Source organism: Melanotaenia boesemani, chromosome 20, assembly GCF_017639745.1.
Source record: "Melanotaenia boesemani isolate fMelBoe1 chromosome 20, fMelBoe1.pri, whole genome shotgun sequence".
Classification (NCBI taxonomy): Eukaryota; Metazoa; Chordata; class Actinopteri; order Atheriniformes; family Melanotaeniidae; genus Melanotaenia; species Melanotaenia boesemani.
The window spans coordinates 22709022-22728112 of record NC_055701.1 but is presented as its reverse complement, the minus strand read 5'-3'; the positions used below and the strand labels follow the sequence as shown (position 1 = coordinate 22728112).

At 37.0% G+C, this 19091-nt stretch overlaps 2 gene segments (V, D, J or C); both read left to right on the top strand.

Moving 5' to 3' along the window:
- Positions 1–7676: 7676 nt before the first annotated feature.
- On the top strand, positions 7677–12084 carry LOC121631646. The segment is given in 3 exon segments: positions 7677–7734; positions 7839–8134; positions 12031–12084. Coding segments are annotated over 3 exon segments (408 nt in total).
- A 2039-nt stretch (positions 12085–14123) lies between these two features.
- On the top strand, positions 14124–14745 carry LOC121631645. The segment is given in 2 exon segments: positions 14124–14262; positions 14378–14745. Coding segments are annotated over 2 exon segments (426 nt in total).
- Positions 14746–19091: the final 4346 nt, after the last annotated feature.

Here is a 19091-nt window from a genome sequence, read left to right as displayed (position 1 = left end):
GCAAATTGGCCCACCCCTAATAATCATAATCCATAATTAAAGGCAAACTCATTAAATGATTGTGAAATTTGAAGCAAAAGTGTCATATATCACATCCATATCAGCGATACCTGCTCAGGATTTACTCGGTATTGGGTTGATACTAGAATTTGCAGTTTTATCCAGCCCTAATTACTGTAAAACTAAAACCATGCAGTTAAAGCTGATGTGACCGTTTTCGTGGTTGAAAAAAAGGCGGGGTCACAGTGACCCCTCCCACTTCGGATTTCTGCACATTCAGTCATGAAAACAAGACTAGAAGCAAAGTGGCCTGAACACAAAATGATGCTGTTTATTCTTTGCTGCATCAGCTGGCAGATGATGTTTGTTTCGGTTAAATAAACGCCATGTCTTCTCAGATTCCTAAAACCCAAGAATCAAAGAAAATATTTGTTTTTTCATGAAATACTGATTAAGAAAAAAGACCTAAGCTTTTGCTTCTCAGTTGTATTCCGACTCATCATCACTGGTTTTATATATTTCTTTTCCATAGGTTCCTCCTCATCACTGTTTCCATCTTATTCTAACATCACACAGCTGCTTAAACTTGTATGACTTCCTTTCACAAGGTGGCAGTAAATCTTTATACATCTTCTCTGAGGATTATCTTAAACTCCTCCCACATAATAATGTTATAAAACTAAAGTTTACTCAGTGAGCAGTTTTCATATCATCAGAACATAAATAAAATATTTTTCTACCGTTAACAAAACAGTTAAGTCAGTATGATTCTTCTATCTCTGAGCATTTATTTGAACAGTTTTCTGCTGTCAGGTAATGATATGAACTTTTAAGCTCTGTTATTTCAGCTGTACGTGGACTGTGGTTTCCTTTAATTTATCTAATTTCTTTATATTTTATTTACAGGATCTTCTGTTAGTGACCAAGTCCATCAGACTCCAGCTGATCTGCACTGCAGCCCTGGAGGAACAGCCTTCATCAACTGTTCACACACTATTGACAACTATTATAATATCCTCTGGTACAAACAGTCAAACAGCCAGATGCAGTTCCTGGGTTACATGAATGCAATGCATGGAAATCCAGAGTCTGGACTGAATGTGAAGATAGATGGAGATGCAAACAAAGACAAGATCTGCACTTTAACAGTAAAAGAACTGAGTCTGAGCAGCAGTGGAGTTTATTTCTGTGCTGCTAGTTACCACAGTGCTTCATGTCTCTGCTCCTCAGTACAAAAACCTCAAATGAAAAATTTCTTTCATCTTAGTTTAGCAGCTCACAGCTCCCTGCACCTGTATCACCAAACCCAGCGAATGTTGGCCTTGTTTCTAATCCAGAATCAGATATTATATGAGATTTATTATGTGCAGCTACAGAACTTTACTGTTACTGCACTTTATTACAAATATATCAAAATCTCTGTTGTTTTCTCTGTTTCTGCTTCTCACATAACTCATCACATATTTTTATATCTGTTAAATCTTTTTTTGTACAAGCTAAGTCATAATACTGCAAGTTTATATAAAGGCATAGCATGAACGCTAACATCACTTTTACTTTTCTCCTGCCAAACAACAAGGTCCTGTTTTGGGGTTTGTGAAGGACTCAAATGTAACATAAACTAAATTAATTTCAGATGAAAAACAATTAAAACAACACAACAGGACTGATTAAGGGCAGGGACAAAGGGATGGCCCCTCATATTACCTTTGTTGAAATAATCAGTTCCTTATTTCCCAAAGTTTGGACCCTTTTTAAGTTCCCATTTACACGTCCCACCTTTCTAGACCTGCTCCTGGAGCTGAGAGTCCATAAAATAAATATACAAACATAATCCAGGACACAGACTGATGAAGAGGAACAGAACAAGAACAGGTACACAAGGAGGGCTGAATGATCAGCAGAATTCACTTGAAGTAAACAAACACTGGAGGCAGAACTAACAGAAACAGGTCTAATTTAAACCCTGATCATGTAATCCAGAAGACATGGTAACACTAAACACAAAATCAAGGAGCATAAAACTGAAAACATATTACAAGAAGCTGGAAACCATCACTGATTCATGTTTGATGTGTTGTTGGGAGTTGTTAAAAGTTTTAAATGATTTTAAAATGTTAAAGATTTGCAAAAAAAAAAAAAAAAAAAAGGTTTGTTAATGTCGTTGGGGTCTTCAACACTTACTGTATGTGTTGTTTTTTTCCTCTCATAAGGAGGCAGCATGTCTTTACTGAGGCAGCAGTGTGTGGCTGCTGCTAACATGATTTCATGTTCAGAGAGGGAGTGTGCAGTTTGACACCACCCACTCTAAAAAGTTTCCTCTTTCTCTGACAGATGAGTTTTGCCAAAGAGCAAAAGAGACGGTTAAAGTTATAGGTTCAACACCATGATGCTCTTTTTGTTTATAATCTTTGATTTTTTTCTCCTATCAGGTAAAATCTTTATGAAGGAAATTATGCTATTTTGCTGCATGTGATGGAATTTTTTTTAGATTATCTCTGTGTTTTCTATCTTGGTCATTTGTCTGACCCTCAGTGGTTGTTTTAAGTCTCTCTGATGTTCTGATAGCTCATCCAGCTTCACCTGACTTGCTTAAACTGATGTCTTTCCCTCCTCATGTCTCCATTTCTAAGACTTTTCTAAATGATTTTACATATGTGTTTTGAGCAGGTTCTTCTTCAGGCAAACAAGTCGACCAGACTCCACTCCACATCCTCAAAAACCCTGGAGAATCTGCCACGATCAGCTGTTCACACAGGATCCAGAGCTACAACCAGATCCTCTGGTACAAACAAATAGAAAATGGACAACTACAGCTCCTGGGATACATGTTTACAGACAAGTGGACTCCTGAAGCAGGAGTGAAGGTGAAGGTGGACGGGGATGCACGTGAAGGCCAGACCTGCACATTAACAACTGAAGAACTCGCGTCAAACAGCAGTGGAGTTTACTTCTGTGCTGCTAGTTACCACAGTGCTTCATGTCTCTGCTCCTCAGTACAAAAACCTCAAATGAAAAATTTCTTTCATCTTAGTTTAGCAGCTCACAGCTCCCTGCACCTGTATCACCAAACCCAGCGAATGTTGGCCTTGTTTCTAATCCAGAATCAGATATTATATGAGATTTATTATGTGCAGCTACAGAACTTTACTGTTACTGCACTTTATTACAAATATATCAAAATCTCTGTTGTTTTCTCTGTTTCTGCTTCTCACATAACTCATCACATATTTTTATATCTGTTAAATCTTTTTTTGTACAAGCTAAGTCATAATACTGCAAGTTTATATAAAGGCATAGCATGAACGCTAACATCACTTTTACTTTTCTCCTGCCAAACAACAAGGTCCTGTTTTGGGGTTTGTGAAGGACTCAAATGTAACATAAACTAAATTCATTTCAGATGAAAAACAATTAAAACAACACAACAGGACTGATTAAGGGCAGGGACAAAGGGATGGCCCCTCATATTACCTTTGTTGAAATAATCAGTTCCTTATTTCCCAAAGTTTGGACCCTTTTTAAGTTCCCATTTACACGTCCCACCTTTCTAGACCTGCTCCTGGAGCTGAGAGTCCATAAAATAAATATACAAACATAATCCAGGACACAGACTGATGAAGAGGAACAGAACAAGAACAGGTACACAAGGAGGGCTGAATGATCAGCAGAATTCACTTGAAGTAAACAAACACTGGAGGCAGAACTAACAGAATCAGGTCTAATTTATACCCTGATCATGTAATCCAGAAGACATGGTAACACTAAACACAAAATCAAGGAGCATAAAACTGAAAACATATTACAAGAAGCTGGAAACCATCACTGATTCATGTTTGATGTGTTGTTGGGAGTTGTTAAAAGTTTTAAATGATTTTAAAATGTTAAAGATTTGCAAAAAAAAAAAAAAAAAAAAGGTTTGTTAATGTCGTTGGGGTCTTCAACACTTACTGTATGTGTTGTTTTTTTCCTCTCATAAGGAGGCAGCATGTCTTTACTGAGGCAGCAGTGTGTGGCTGCTGCTAACATGATTTCATGTTCAGAGAGGGAGTGTGCAGTTTGACACCACCCACTCTAAAAAGTTTCCTCTTTCTCTGACAGATGAGTTTTGCCAAAGAGCAAAAGAGACGGTTAAAGTTATAGGTTCAACACCATGATGCTCTTTTTGTTTATAATCTTTGATTTTTTTCTCCTATCAGGTAAAATCTTTATGAAGGAAATTATGCTATTTTGCTTCATGTGATGGAATTTTTTTTAGATTATCTCTGTGTTTTCTATCTTGGTCATTTGTCTGACCCTCAGTGGTTGTTTTAAGTCTCTCTGATGTTCTGATAGCTCATCCAGCTTCACCTGACTTGCTTAAACTGATGTCTTTCCCTCCTCATGTCTCCATTTCTAAGACTTTTCTAAATGATTTTACATATGTGTTTTGAGCAGGTTCTTCTTCAGGCAAACAAGTCGACCAGACTCCACTCCACATCCTCAAAAACCCTGGAGAATCTGCCACGATCAGCTGTTCACACAGGATCCAGAGCTACAACCAGATCCTCTGGTACAAACAAATAGAAAATGGACAACTACAGCTCCTGGGATACATGTTTACAGACAAGTGGACTCCTGAAGCAGGAGTGAAGGTGAAGGTGGACGGGGATGCACGTGAAGGCCAGACCTGCACATTAACAACTGAAGAACTCGCGTCAAACAGCAGTGGGGTTTACTTCTGTGCTGCTAGTTACCACAGTGCTTCATGTCTCTGCTCCTCAGTACAAAAACCTCCCAATGAAAAATTTCTTTCATCTTAGTTTAGCAGCTCACAGCTCCCTGCACCTGTAACACCAAACCCAGCGAATGTTGGCCTTGTTTCTAATCCAGAATCAGATATTATATGAGATTTATTATGTGCAGCTACAGAACTTTACTGTTACAGAACTGCCCTGTAGATACATTCCTGAAACCGACATCTACATTTAAAGGTGTAATCTCACTTATCTACTCTCAGATCCATTCATTACGAATGGCCTCTTTGGCCTCCATTAAAGCACTCAGGGAAGATGATCTGGGAGTAGTGGTTGATGATGACATGTTTGGAAATATTCTGAACAAGGTGCACCATTCTTCAGTTTGTGCAAAACATAGCTTGATTCAGTGCGAAATTTTGCACCGAACACATTTAGCAAAGGTCAAGCTTTCAAAAATATACAAGGATGTTGATTCGACTTGTGATCGGTGGGATCTAGCTGCAGCTTCACATATTCATATGTTTTGGTCATGCTCTGTTCTGTCTTCTTACTGGCAGAGGATTTTTGACACTTTGAGTGAAGTCACAGGGAAGAGAATGGAACCTAATGCAGTCACAGCATTGTTTGGTGTAATTTCTGCAACTGCATCATTTTCTTTAGAGGAGAGGTCATTCATAGCCTTTGTTAGCTTATTAGCGCGACAGCTGATACTTTTAAAATGGAAATCGGCTACACCACCATCACATTTTCACTGGGTAAAAGATGTCCTTTATTTTGCCAAATTAGAAAAAATTAGATACTTGTTGAAGGGCTCCTAGGAGAAATTTTCAAGGATATGGGGCCCTTTTTTTGAACATGTTGGGAAGCTAGTCTTCCCAGAAAATCCTGAGTAATAGTCTCATTATCCTTCTTAGTTACTATTAGACCTAGGACTGTCTCACTTGCAGCCAACAGCAAGAACTATTTACTGTGTTTTCATTTTAATTTAAATTTGTAATTTTATTTAATTACATTATATATATATATATATATATATATATATATTTGCTGTTGTTGTCTTAGTTTTTGTTGGGAAATAGTTCACACATATATTATTTGTTTATATTTCATTGATGTTATATGTATGTGTGTGTATATGTATGTTGCTTTTGATTTGTGATTTTGAAATTTAATAAACAAATTGAGGGGAGAATGAGAGATAATGAGTGAAGTCCTGCAGGGAGGCAGGACCACTGCATCAAAGATAGAGAATCAAAGCAAGTATTAAACTCACACCACACACACCTCTGCAGCTGTATAATACTGTCCTGGCTTGGTTTTGGTTTGTCATGTTTAGTTCCGTTATGATCTTGGTTTATAGTTTGTGTGGTTTTCATGTTTTATATCCTGTTTTATGTCACGTTTTGTCCTGTTTTCCCTCTTGTGCTCTGTGGTTTCTGTTTCTGGCTCAGTAGTTGAGCTGGTCTGATTACTCATTCATACTCCCTCTGTGTAGAATACTTTGTTTTTCACAGTTTTCCCTTTGAATTTATGATCCTTGAACTTCTTAAATTGACATGCCATATCGACTATGTACTTTTGAATTGACGTCATACCCATTGAGTAGACCCATGTTGCGCAACATTTCTGTTTTGAAAATGATTTAAGTGCACTTTAATTTGTTTTGAATATGTCTATGAAGCTTCATATTGATTCACTATTCATTATGCTTGATTGATAATCGTTCTGATCTTCTTGGTTAAATTGAATGTCATTCTAATTAGTTGAATGTTTCATTTATTGGCAATGCGTTGCTGCTTGTCTTGACATTCATGTTGAATGTGTTATTTTTCTTTTAGTTTCTTGAAGATGACCACCATTGTCATTGTAACATTTCTTTATTTATTGCCTTTTTGTTTAGAAGCCAATTTAAGTTAATCTAGTTACCTTATAACTGATTTTTGTTCTTGACCTTGTTTAGGTTAGGTTTTTTGTGGATTGGACATACTCCACGACAGTGAATTGGATGGCGAGCTACCCAACAGCCCACACATCAATGTGGTAGGACTCACAGAACCCATTTCGGTTTGTGGATTAAGTTGGATTCTTGGTTTATCTGTTTCCCTCACGTGGACTGTGGGAAAAAAAAAGAACTCTCAACCTCAAAACAGCTTGAGGAAACAGGATTCTCTGGACTTTTTTTTTGTTGTTTTTGTTTTGTTGTTTGTTTGTTTGTTTGGTTCTTGTGGTCGTCGTTATTAATCATACCTGATTATATATAGCAAATATTAATATAATGAATACATATATATAAATATATAAGACGGGTTGTGTGTGTTTTTTTGTTCTGAAATATTCTATATATCTATAAATACACGCATTGCTTGGATCTAATTTCTGTTCTGTCTTCATTCACACACCTTGGCTCCGTGGTTGGACTTACTTCTGGTTGCCTATCCTTGACATTGGCAGTAGTCAGATCCTCAGCCCTACTAAAGCGTTACAATGTACTCAATGGTGTTCAGTTGTTCCTGTCGTATCCTCATGGTTCATCCCTGTAATAGCTGGTTTTCCCTGGTTCCTAAGGTTTGGAAATAAACCTGTTAACTGCACCGTTCTGCCTCATCTGCCTGCGTTTGGGTCCTCACCCATGCTTGGAATCAAGCATGTTTTTAATTGTTTGGATTAAAGTAAACAGTTCAGATTTTTGTGGGAAAAAAATCTGTCAAATTTTGTTTGATTCTTCTCTTTAATTTCTTTTGACATATTTCACATAAAAAAATGATCCTCTAGTTTTACAGCTGTGTTCAGTTCATCATCACATGTAACAAATGTGACCTTCTGATTGGTCCACATGATCAGAGAACGTCACACCCCGCACTGACACACCTTCCTGCATCTCTTCATCTCTGTGGAACTACACTGATAGATAACTGAGCTTTTAATCAGTTTTAGAACATGACTGCTATCAGACATGGTCTCCTCAGCTTGTTGGTGTTTGTACTCTGGATGAAAGGTAAACATCTGGAACATCAGCAGATTGATTTCAGTGATTAGAAGATGGAAACTATAAATTATCAAAATATTAACTGATGGTAACTTTGACTGTTGTCCACACAGGTCTGACTGATGGAAGTGATGTTAACCAGACCCCCATACTGTGGGGGAAGAAGGGTGAAAATGCAGCAATACGATGTGACCACACGAAGGGTGCTACTTACATCGAGATGTACTGGTATCAACAGCTGCCAGGGGAGGGAATGAAGGAAATAGTTTTTACTTCAGTTAATTCTCAACATAAATATACAAACGGCTTCAGTGAGGAGAAATTCCCAGCAGAGAAGAAAAATGCTCAGACTGGATCTCTGACAGTAAAGAAGCTGGAGCCTCAAGACAGCGGAGTGTATTTCTGTTCTGTGAGTCAACACAGTGATGCAGGTGGTTTAAAGAGCTGCACAAAAACCCAACAGCTGCTCCCAGTGAACTGAAGACATCATTTTTAATCATCTGTAGAGGGAGCTCTAGACCTGGAGACTTTATCATCAGATTAGTTGAATATTTACTACTTTCTATGATCATGGTGCCGTTCACATCATTTTACAGATAGTGACAACATGCACACATCACTTATTAGCTTCTACATAATGTAATAATGTTGTTTGTCTCAGGCTTATGTAGAGATGTAAAAGGGCAGGTGCTCAAAGTACAAAAGGGACACACCAAACCCAATTTAAAAGATTGTGTGTGTGGCAGGAATCTGGTTAAGACACAGCTGTTACATTTGCAATGCATTACATGTATGTAACACAATGTTCTATTATATGCTGTGATACAAATAGATTTCATTATGACATGAACATCATAATTACAAAGATGTAAGAGGGGGAAAGAATAGGGACGGTCAATAAAACATATCTATACAGAGGAGCTGAAAATTTAAATGTTTTAAGTGTACTTTAATAAAGCTCCTACTAACAAATGGAGCAGCCTGGATACTCTGGTTTGCTTTACTCACAGTGCAGATTGCAGAGATGAAGATACTCCTGGCCCATGCAGATAACAGCAAATTCTAACATGAAACTACAGACACTAAAAAGAACAGAGAAGAGATTACCTTACCTTACACCAGGGGTGGCCAGCTCTGGTCCTCAAGAGCCACAATGCTGCAGGTTTTTGATGTGTCCCTGCTCCAAAACCACCTGACTCAAACTGATGATTCATTGTGCAAAACTCAATAGGCTGTTGGATCTATTTCATTTGAGTCAGGTGTGTTGAAGCAGGAAACATTGGAAAATCTGCAGGACGGCTGCCCTTGAGGACCGACTTTGGAAAGCCCTGCCTTACACGTCTCCATGGCAACATGCACAGCCTGCTAAGTCTGTGGCTGACCACGCTACATTAGGATTCACCATCTTGTTTTTGTGTGTGTGTTGCTGGTTCTTACTAAACATCTTTTAACTATTTGCCTCATGCAGCTCTTTCTTTTCTTGCTGAATGTGCATCTCTTAGTGGGGCATCTTTGCACTGAGGAATAGAATATTATGACTAATAACAGAAAATGAATGAATGAAATGTAAACACACAAACATTGCGTGGCTCGGGCACTAACGATGTAATTCATTCATGCACTGACGAGCACATGCAGGCCAAAATCAGAAAAGTAAGAAAAACAGCATATCATAGCTTCTGCCCTCATTTGGCTCTTATGTAAACATGCCTTCATCTTGCAAAACACATGAAACAACATACACTTAATTTGTTTCAACCACTTACTGATTTTCTGACTTGAATTTATTTGGTGATTCTAAAATATAGCCTGACGACAACTGCTCTCTGCAGGTCGTAATCCACCAGTGTGTTAGATCAGGCCCTACAGCTTTCCCATGGCTACGCAGCGGCTCCAGCCCCTTTACCCCCCGCCCCCTCCACACGCCGGTTTTGTCCTTATTTTCATTATTGTTTTTTCTGATTGTCTTTTTGAATAGTTTCCATTGCTGTACCGAGTTCTGTGTTTGTGGCCCATGTCAGGTTGTTGGACATATGCAGGTCCAGGTATTTGACTGTGGTCACCAGCTGATAAGCCGTGTGATCTGTTTTTATGCATTCATGCAGTAGAAAAAAAAGTTATGAAATCTCCAGATCTTTTACTGCTGTGTTTCTGAGATTTGCTGTCTTGCTTTAACACTTAATTAAAATCTTATGTTTTTGGGTTGTTAACCCTAATCTGCTTTTCTATTGTCTCACACATCACTGTGGGGATTTAATTCCAGACTCCGTCTATTTATTCAAAAGTTTTGAAGAGTTAATATATTTTCAGTCCATTAATAAAAGTTTCTAAATTACTGGACATAAAATACATGAAACATCCATCTGTCCATTTTCTATACCTGATTGTACCAATGAAGGATTGTGGGGGGCTGGAGTCTATCCCAGCAGCTACCAGGCAACAACCAGCTACACCTGGAGACACCAGTTAACCTAACATTCATATCTTTGGAATGTGGGAAGAAACCAGGATACCTGGAGAAAACCCCAAGCATACACATGGAGAACATGCAAACTCCACAGAAAAAGACACGACTCGACCCCAACCCCTGTAGCCGAGGCCGAGTTTGATCTTAACATGATTCATTTTAGGTGTTTCTTCTTCTCTGATTCTAATATTTGTGCTCTGATGACAGTGTGTCTTTGACCTCTTACAGGGATCCTGTGCTGTGTAGCACCACCACACGTCACTATTAGGGCTGGGCGGAACGATGAAAATATGAATAGTATCAATACCAAGGCTAGTATCTGTATTAACTGATACCAACACGATGAGCTCATCAATTCTTTTCATGAGCTGATTAAGTCAACCAATAGTAGACTTTGCTTTTGTTTTATCTAATTAGCACTACTAACTTCATTTCTTAAACAGTTGTGTAATAAAAGGGAACCATTTCTATTATTTCTAGTTTTTTATTATTTTGGTACATTGTTGATGTTATTTTATATTGTTTACAAACAAAAGAGTTTACATTAAAATGTCTCAGTTCTGCCATCAGTTTGTTAATAATAAAAAATGTTTTATTTGACAAAAATCTTTGTACTGTGTTTTATTATGATGATAATTATTAGGGGTGTGCCATCTTACGTATCTAATGATTAGATCTGATTACAATTCATGTTGGTTTTGACTGCATGATGATGCATTGAAGATTTTCTCCCTCCATTTAAATCAAGTAACAAAGCAAAATGATCTCACCTCCCTTTTATTTATGTCAAACCATAAATAAATACAACACATATTCAACATATTTTCATATTTTTACATGGAATAAACATGAAAAATATCTTACCAATAGGGGCTCTGCTGCTTTGGCATACATTGTCAGAATAGCTACCCTTGGCTAATGCACATGCGTAGCACAGAAATCTGCAAATGACCCATCAATTCAGCACCTCTGACTACTCAGAAATCTGCATATAGTCGACTGTGATGCCACACATTAGTTTAGTGTATTATATTGTATATTAACTGCACATTACTCGAGTGCATCTCTTGCACGACTAAAGACTCAGATGAAGTACAACTGTACCTATAATAGTTTTTTCTGTTAATCTTTTTGCAAGTGAGGGTGTAATGTCGGTTAAACACGTATTGTAGTGACTTATCAGCATTCATTTCATCCTTTGGATTTCCTGGAAACTGTCTTATTTTATTATTTTATTTAATTATTATTTTTTTTCATCAGGCTCCTTCTTGGCCAGCATGTCTTCAGAGGCAGGGCTAGATCCCTGCCTTTTTGCTCCTGACAGAGTTTCAATCATTGGTGTGTAGACAGATTATTTTCTCACTTTTAGTAAAAAGGTTGGGCTGAAAAACTTAAATTTAGCAAAATACCGACATTCATATGGACTTAGATGAACAAGCACAGCTAAATACAGATGTAGACGTCTGGTGGAAGTTGATTGGTTTGAATGTTTGGAGGAAGAAGAGGAAGAGGAGGTAGAACGGGTCAACCCGCCTTAAAAGGTTTTGTTTCTCTGATGAGAGGGTTTACTTCGATACAGAGAATATTCAACTATTTTGATGTTAAATTCATTCATTTAACTTGACATCATGATAATTTTATTCTACTTAAACTTTCATATTTGGCTGGTTTCAGGTAATAAAGTTTTATTTCTTTTAAAGGTTTTGTTATTTGTTGTTTTGCAAAAGAGAAAAAAAATGTTCTGTAGAGATTTTATTCTTTATGTGGTCTAATCTTTTTTTGTTCACAAGTTTTTTAGTGAGTTTCTGTTTATTTTTCTCTGTGCAATCCTTTCACAGGTGGTGACCAAGTCCAGCAGACTCCTCCTGAAATGTTCTGCAAAACTGAAGTAAAACCCAAAATCAGCTGTTTACATAATATCCAGGACTACACTAGAATCCTCTGGTACAGACAATCAAAGGACAACGAGATGCAGCTCCTGGGATATATGAATGTAAATGAGGGATACCCAGAGACTGGAGTGAAGGTTAAAATAGAGGGGAGAGCAACTGAAGGCCAAACCTGCACATTAACATTTAATGAACTTGAACTCAGCAGCAGTGGAGTTTATTTCTGTGCTGCTAGTTACCACAGTGCTTCATGTCTCTGCTCCTCAGTACAAAAACCTCTAATGAAAAATTTCTTTCATCTTAGTTTAGCAGCTCACAGCTCCCTGCACCTGTATCACCAAACCCAGCGAATGTTGGCCTTGTTTCTAATCCAGAATCAGATATTATATAAGATTTATTCTGTGCAGCTACAGAACATTTACTGTTACTGCAGCATCTTATCACACATTCATCCAAACCTCAAGTATTTTTGTTGTTTCTGCCTCTCACTAAACAGGATTCAATGTTGATTTAACTCATCACCTATTTTTATGTCTGTTGAATCTTTGTTGTTTTTTAAGAACAAACAAACAAACAAAAATTCATATTCCTGTAGGTTCATATAAAAGAATAACCTGAACACTAACATCACTGCATCACTTTCTAGGAAACTGATCTGTGGAACTTTATAAAGTAATTTCCATCAGTTACCAAATAATGATGCAGCATCTTCAGTCAGCACAGAACTACAGATACCCTGAAAAGACAAAAAGCTTAATTTGCTTTAGGAAATTTCAGGATTTTCAAAAGGTTTTGTTAAATTGTAACTTGTTAAAATGATGCATGAAAAAACAACAATGAACAACTGTTCATCAGTGGCAAGATCAAAGTCATAAGTTAAATAAACAAAAAAACAAAATAAAATAACTATTGGAAAATAGTCAAGAGATTAAAAAAACAACCACAAAACATAAAATCAAAGAAAACAAAGCAAACAAAGTAGCTTTTTCTTTAATATTTTCTATTTATTTCAAATGTAAGGTTAGGACATTTTAAAATACATTTAAATAATTTTCCTCTGTAAAAATAGTTTTTATTTAAATATTTCTCGACATGAAATCTGATTTTCATGTCGTTTTTAACGTCATGATCAAACTTCCTGATTAGAATGAGAGATAATGAGTGAAGTCCTGCAGGGAGGCAGGACCACTGCATCAAAGATAGAGAATCAAAGCAAGTATTAAACTCACACCACACACACCTCTGCAGCTGTATAATACTGTCCTGGTTTGGTTTTGGTTTGTCATGTTTAGTTCTGTTATGATCTTGGTTTATAGTTTGTGTGGTTTTCATGTTTTATGTCCTGTCATGATCAGGCTTTGTTATGTTTTAGTTTTGTCTTGATTTTTGGTTTATAGTTCTGGTTTTATCATGTTTTGTCCTGTTTTCCCTCTTGTGCTCTGTGGTTTCTGTTTCTGGCTCAGTAGTTCACCTGGTCTGATTACTCATTCATACTCCCTCTGTGTATATGTACCCCATGGTTTTCAGTTGTTCCTGTCGTATCCTCATGGTTCATCCCTGTAATAGCTGGTTTTCCCTGGTTCCTAAGTTTTGGAAATAAACCTGTTAACTGCACCGTTCTGCCTCATCTGCCTGCGTTTGGGTCCTCACCTCTGCCTACATATGACATAATACAACTGTAACACAGTCTGGCAGTGAACCAGAACATGGACATCATCATCTTCAATCATCATCATACCACACCTGCTCACATCATCAGAGTTTCTGTTGTGAATGTCAGATCATTAAAAGCTTAATAATCTTTTTATTATTTGGCTTTTGGAATCAAGCATGTTTTTAATTGTTTGGATTAAAGTGAACAGTTCAGATTTTTGTGGAAAAAAAATTCAGTCACATTTTGTTTGATTCTTCTATTTTTTTTTTTTTTCACATGTTTCACATAAAAAATGATCCTCTAGTTTTACAGCTGTGTTTATTTCATCATCACATGTAACAAATGTGACCTTCTGATTGGTCCACATGATCAGAGAACATCACACCCCGCACTGACACACCTTCCTGCATCTCTTCATCTCTGTGGAACTACACTGATAGATAACTGAGCTTTTAATTAGTTTTAGAACATGACTGCTATCAGACATGGTTTCCTCAGCTTGTTGGTGTTTGTACTCTGGATGAAAGGTAAACATCTTGAACATCAGCAGATTGATTTCAGTGATTAGAAGATGAAAACATCTGTGAAACTATAAATTATCAAAATATTAACTGATGGTAACTTTGACTGTTGTCCACACAGGTCTGACTGATGGAAGTGATGTTAACCAGACCCCCATACTGTGGAGGAAGAAGGGTGAAGATGCAACAATACTCTGTAACCACACGAAGGATGCTACTTACTTCCAGATGTACTGGTATCAACAGCTGCCGGGGGAGGGAATGAAGGAAATAGTTTTTACTTTAGCTGATGCTCAACATAAATATACAAACGGCTTCAGTGAGGAGAAATTCCCAGCAGAGAAGAAAAATGCTCAGACTGGATCTCTGACAGTAAAGAAGCTGGAGCCTGAAGACAGTGGAGTGTATTTCTGTTCTGTGCGTCAACACAGTGATGCAGGTGGTTTAAAGAGCTGCACAAAAACCCAACAGCTGCTCCCAGTGAACTGAAGACATCATTTTTAATCATCTGTAGAGGGAGCTCTAGACCTGGAGACTTTATCATCAGATTAGTTGAATATTTACTACTTTCTATGATCATGGTACCCCAGAGCAGGCTGTATTTTGTCCATCTCTGGGGGCTTTAACTTTTGCTTCCAGCTCTGTCTCCTGTTCTGCCTCCTCCTCTCTCCGTCTCTGTCCTCCTCTTCTCAGGTGGCCAGTCTGCTGCTCCAGTCCTCCCGCGCTACCTGGCGGGGGCGTGGCCCGTTTGGGATTAAATACCAGGCCTTTCACACCTGCGTGGTCTCTGCTCGCGCCAGCCTGCTCACCTGCAGCACTCCTTTTCCTTTGTTTGTGCACTCATTAGTTTATCCACTTTAGCTTTCCCACACAACACCTCCCCACAACCAACACTCCCATACACTACTGATGCTACAGATTATACACATAGGTTACACTGTTAAGCTCCATTTATTTACTTTGGTCACCTTTTCTTAATAAATTATACTTTAATTGGCATCCCTCGTTGTCCCACCTCCTTTTTGTCAAGCTCTCACGAGCCGGGCTTGACAACATGCACACATCACTTATTAGCTTCTGCATATGAAACAATGTTGTTTGTCTCAGGCTTATGTAGAGATGTAAAAGGGCAGGTGCTCAAAGTAGAAAAGGGGCACACCAAACCCAATTTAAAAGATTGTGTATGTGGCAGGAATCTGGTAAAGACACGGCTGTTACATTTGCAATACATTACATGTATGTAACACAATGTTCTATTATATGCTGAGATAAAGATTGATTTCATTATGACATGAACATCATAATTACAAAGATGCAAGTTGTTACAGTTGTGTAATAAAAGGAACCATTTCTATTATTTCTAGTTATTTTATTATTTTGGTACATTGTTGATGTTATTTTATATTGTTAACAAACAAAAGAGTTTACATTAAAATGTCTCAGTTCTGCCATCAGTTTGTTAATAATAAAAAATGTTTTATTTGACAAAAATATTTGTACTGTTCTTTATTATGATGATAATTATTAGGGGTGTGCCATCTTACGTACCTCATGACTAGATCTGATTACAATTCATGTTGGTTTTGATTGCATGATGATGCATTGAAGATTTTCAATTCATCTTTTTCTCCCCATTCAGAGTTTTTCTCACTCCATTTAAATCAAGTAACAAAAGAAAATGATCTCACCTCCCTTTTATTTATGTCAAACCATAAATAAACACAACACCTATTCAACATATTTTCATTATTATGTTCATATTTTTACATGGAATAAACATGAAAAATATCTTACCAATAGGTGCTCTGCTGCTTTGGCATACATTGTCAGAATAGTTACCCTTGGATAATGCACATGCGTAGCACAGAAATCTGCAAATGACCCATCAATTCAGCACCTCTGACTACTCAGAAATCTGCATATAGTCGACTGTGACGCCACACGTTAGTTTAGTGTAGTATATTGTATATTAACTGCACATTACTCGAGTGCATCTCTTGCATGACTAAAGACTCAGATGAAGTACAACTGTACTTATAATAGTTTTTTCTGTTAATCTTATTGCAAGTGAGGTTGTGATGTCATCTAAACACGTATTGTAGCGACATATCAGCATTCATTTCATCATTTGGATTTGCTGGAAACTGTCTTATTTTATTATTTTATTTAATTATTATTTTTTTTCATCAGGCTCCTGCTTGGCCAGCATGTCTTCAGAGGCAGGGCTAGATCCCGACCTTTTTGCTCCTGACAGAGTTTCAATCATTGGTGTGTAGACAGATTATTTTCTCACTTTTAGTAAAAAGGTTGGGTGGAAAAACTTAAATTTAGCAAAATACCCATATTCATATGGACTTAGATGAACAAGCACAGCTAAATACAGATGTAGACGTCTGGTGGAAGTTGATTGGTTTGAATGTTTGGAGGAAGAAGAGGAAGAGGAGGTAGAATGGGTCAACCCGCCTTAAAAGGTTTTGTTTCTCTGATGAGAGGGTTTACTTCGATACAGAGAATATTCAACTATTTTGATGTTAAATTCATTCATTTACCTCGACATCATGATTATTTTATTTTACTTAAACTTTCATATTTGGCTGGTTTCAGGTAATAAAGTTTTATTTCTTTTAAAGGTTTTGTTATTTGTTGTTTTGCAAAAGAGAAAAAAAATGTGCTGTAGAGATTTTATTCTTTATGTGGTCTAATTTTTTTTTGTTCACAAGTTTTTTAGTGAGTTTTTGTTTATTTTTCTCTGTGCAATCCTTTCACAGGTGGTGACCAAGTCCAGCAGACTCCTCCTGAAATGTTCTGCAAAACTGAAGAAAAACCCAAAATCAGCTGTTTACATAATATCCAGGACTACACTTTAATCCTCTGGTACAGACAATCAAAGGACAACGAGATGCAGCTCCTGGGATACATGAATGTAGATGAGGGATACCCAGAGACTGGAGTGAAGGTTAAAATAGAGGGGAGAGCAACTAAAGGCGAAACCTGCACATTAACATTTAATGAACTTGAACTCAGCAGCAGTGGAGTTTACTTCTGTGCTGCTAGTTACCACAGTGCTTCATGTCTCTGTTTCTCAGTACAAAAACCTCTAATGAAAAATTTCTTTCATCTTAGTTTAGCAGCTCACAGCTCCCTGCACCTGTATCACCAAACCCAGCGAATGTTGGCCTTGTTTCAAATCCAGAATCAGATATTATATAAGATTTATTCTGTGCAGCTACAGAACATTTACTGTTACTGCAGCATCTTATCACACATTCATCCAAACCTCAAGTATTTTTGTTGTTTCTGCCTCTCACTAAACAGGATTCAATGTTGATTTAACTCATCACCTATTTTTATGTCTGTTGAATCTTTGTTGTTTTTTAAGAACAAACAAACAAACAAAAATTCATATTCCTGTAGGTTCATATAAAAGAATAACCTGAACTCTAACATCACTTCATCACTTTCTAGGAAACTGATCTGTGGAGCTTTATAAAGTAATTTCCATCAGTTACCAAATAATGATGCAGCATCTTCAGTCAGCACAGAACTACAGATACCCTGAAAAGACAAAAAGCTTAATTTGCTTTAGGAAATTTCAGGAGTTTCAAAAGGTTTTGATAAAGTTGTAACTTGTTAAAATGATGCATGAAAAAACAACAATGAACAACTGTTCATCAGTGGCAAGATCAAAGTCATAAGTTAAATAAACAAAAAAACAAAATAAAATAACTATTGGAAAATAGTCAAGAGATTAAAAAAACAACCACAAAACATAAAATCAAAGAAAACAAAGCAAACAAAGTAGCTTTTTCTTTAATATTTTCTATTTATTTCAAATGTAAGGTTAGGACATTTTAAAATACATTTAAATAATTTTCCTCTGTAAAAATAGTTTTTATTTAAATATTTCTCGACATGAAATCTGATTTTCATGTCGTTTTTAACGTCATGATCAAACTTCCTGATTAGAATGAGAGATAATGAGTGAAGTCCTGCAGGGAGGCAGGACCACTGCATCAAAGATAGAGAATCAAAGCAAGTATTAAACTCACACCACACACACCTCTGCAGCTGTATAATACTGTCCTGGTTTGGTTTTGGTTTGTCATGTTTAGTTCTGTTATGATCTTGGTTTATAGTTTGTGTGGTTTTCATGTTTTATGTCCTGTCATGATCAGGCTTTGTTATGTTTTAGTTTTGTGTTGATTTTTGGTTTATAGTTCTGGTTTTATCATGTTTTGTCCTGTTTTCCCTCTTGTGCTCTGTGGTTTCTGTTTCTGGCTCAGTAGTTCACCTGGTCTGATTACTCATTCATACTCCCTCTGTGTATATGTACCCCATGGTTTTCAGTTGTTCCTGTCGTATCCTCATGGTTCATCCCTGTAACAGCTGGTTTTCCCTGGTTCCTAAGTTTTGGAAATAAACCTGTTAACTGCACCGTTCTGCCTCATCTGCCTGTGTTTGGGTCACCTCTGCCTACATATGACATAATACAACTGTAACACAGTCTGGCAGTGAACCAGAACATGGACGTCATCATCATCATCAATCATCATCATACCACACCTGCTCACATCATCGGAGTTTCTGTTGTGAATGTCAGATCATTAAAAGCTTAATAATCTTTTTATTATTTGGCTTTTGGAGTCAAGCATGTTTTTAATTGTTTGGATTAAAGTGAACAGTTCAGATTTTTGTGGAAAAAAAAATCAGTCACATTTTGTTCGATTCTTTTCTTTATTTTATTTTATTACATATTTCACATAAAAAATGATCCTCTAGTTTAACAGATGTGTTCAGCTCATTATCACATGTAACAAATGTGACCTTCTGATTGG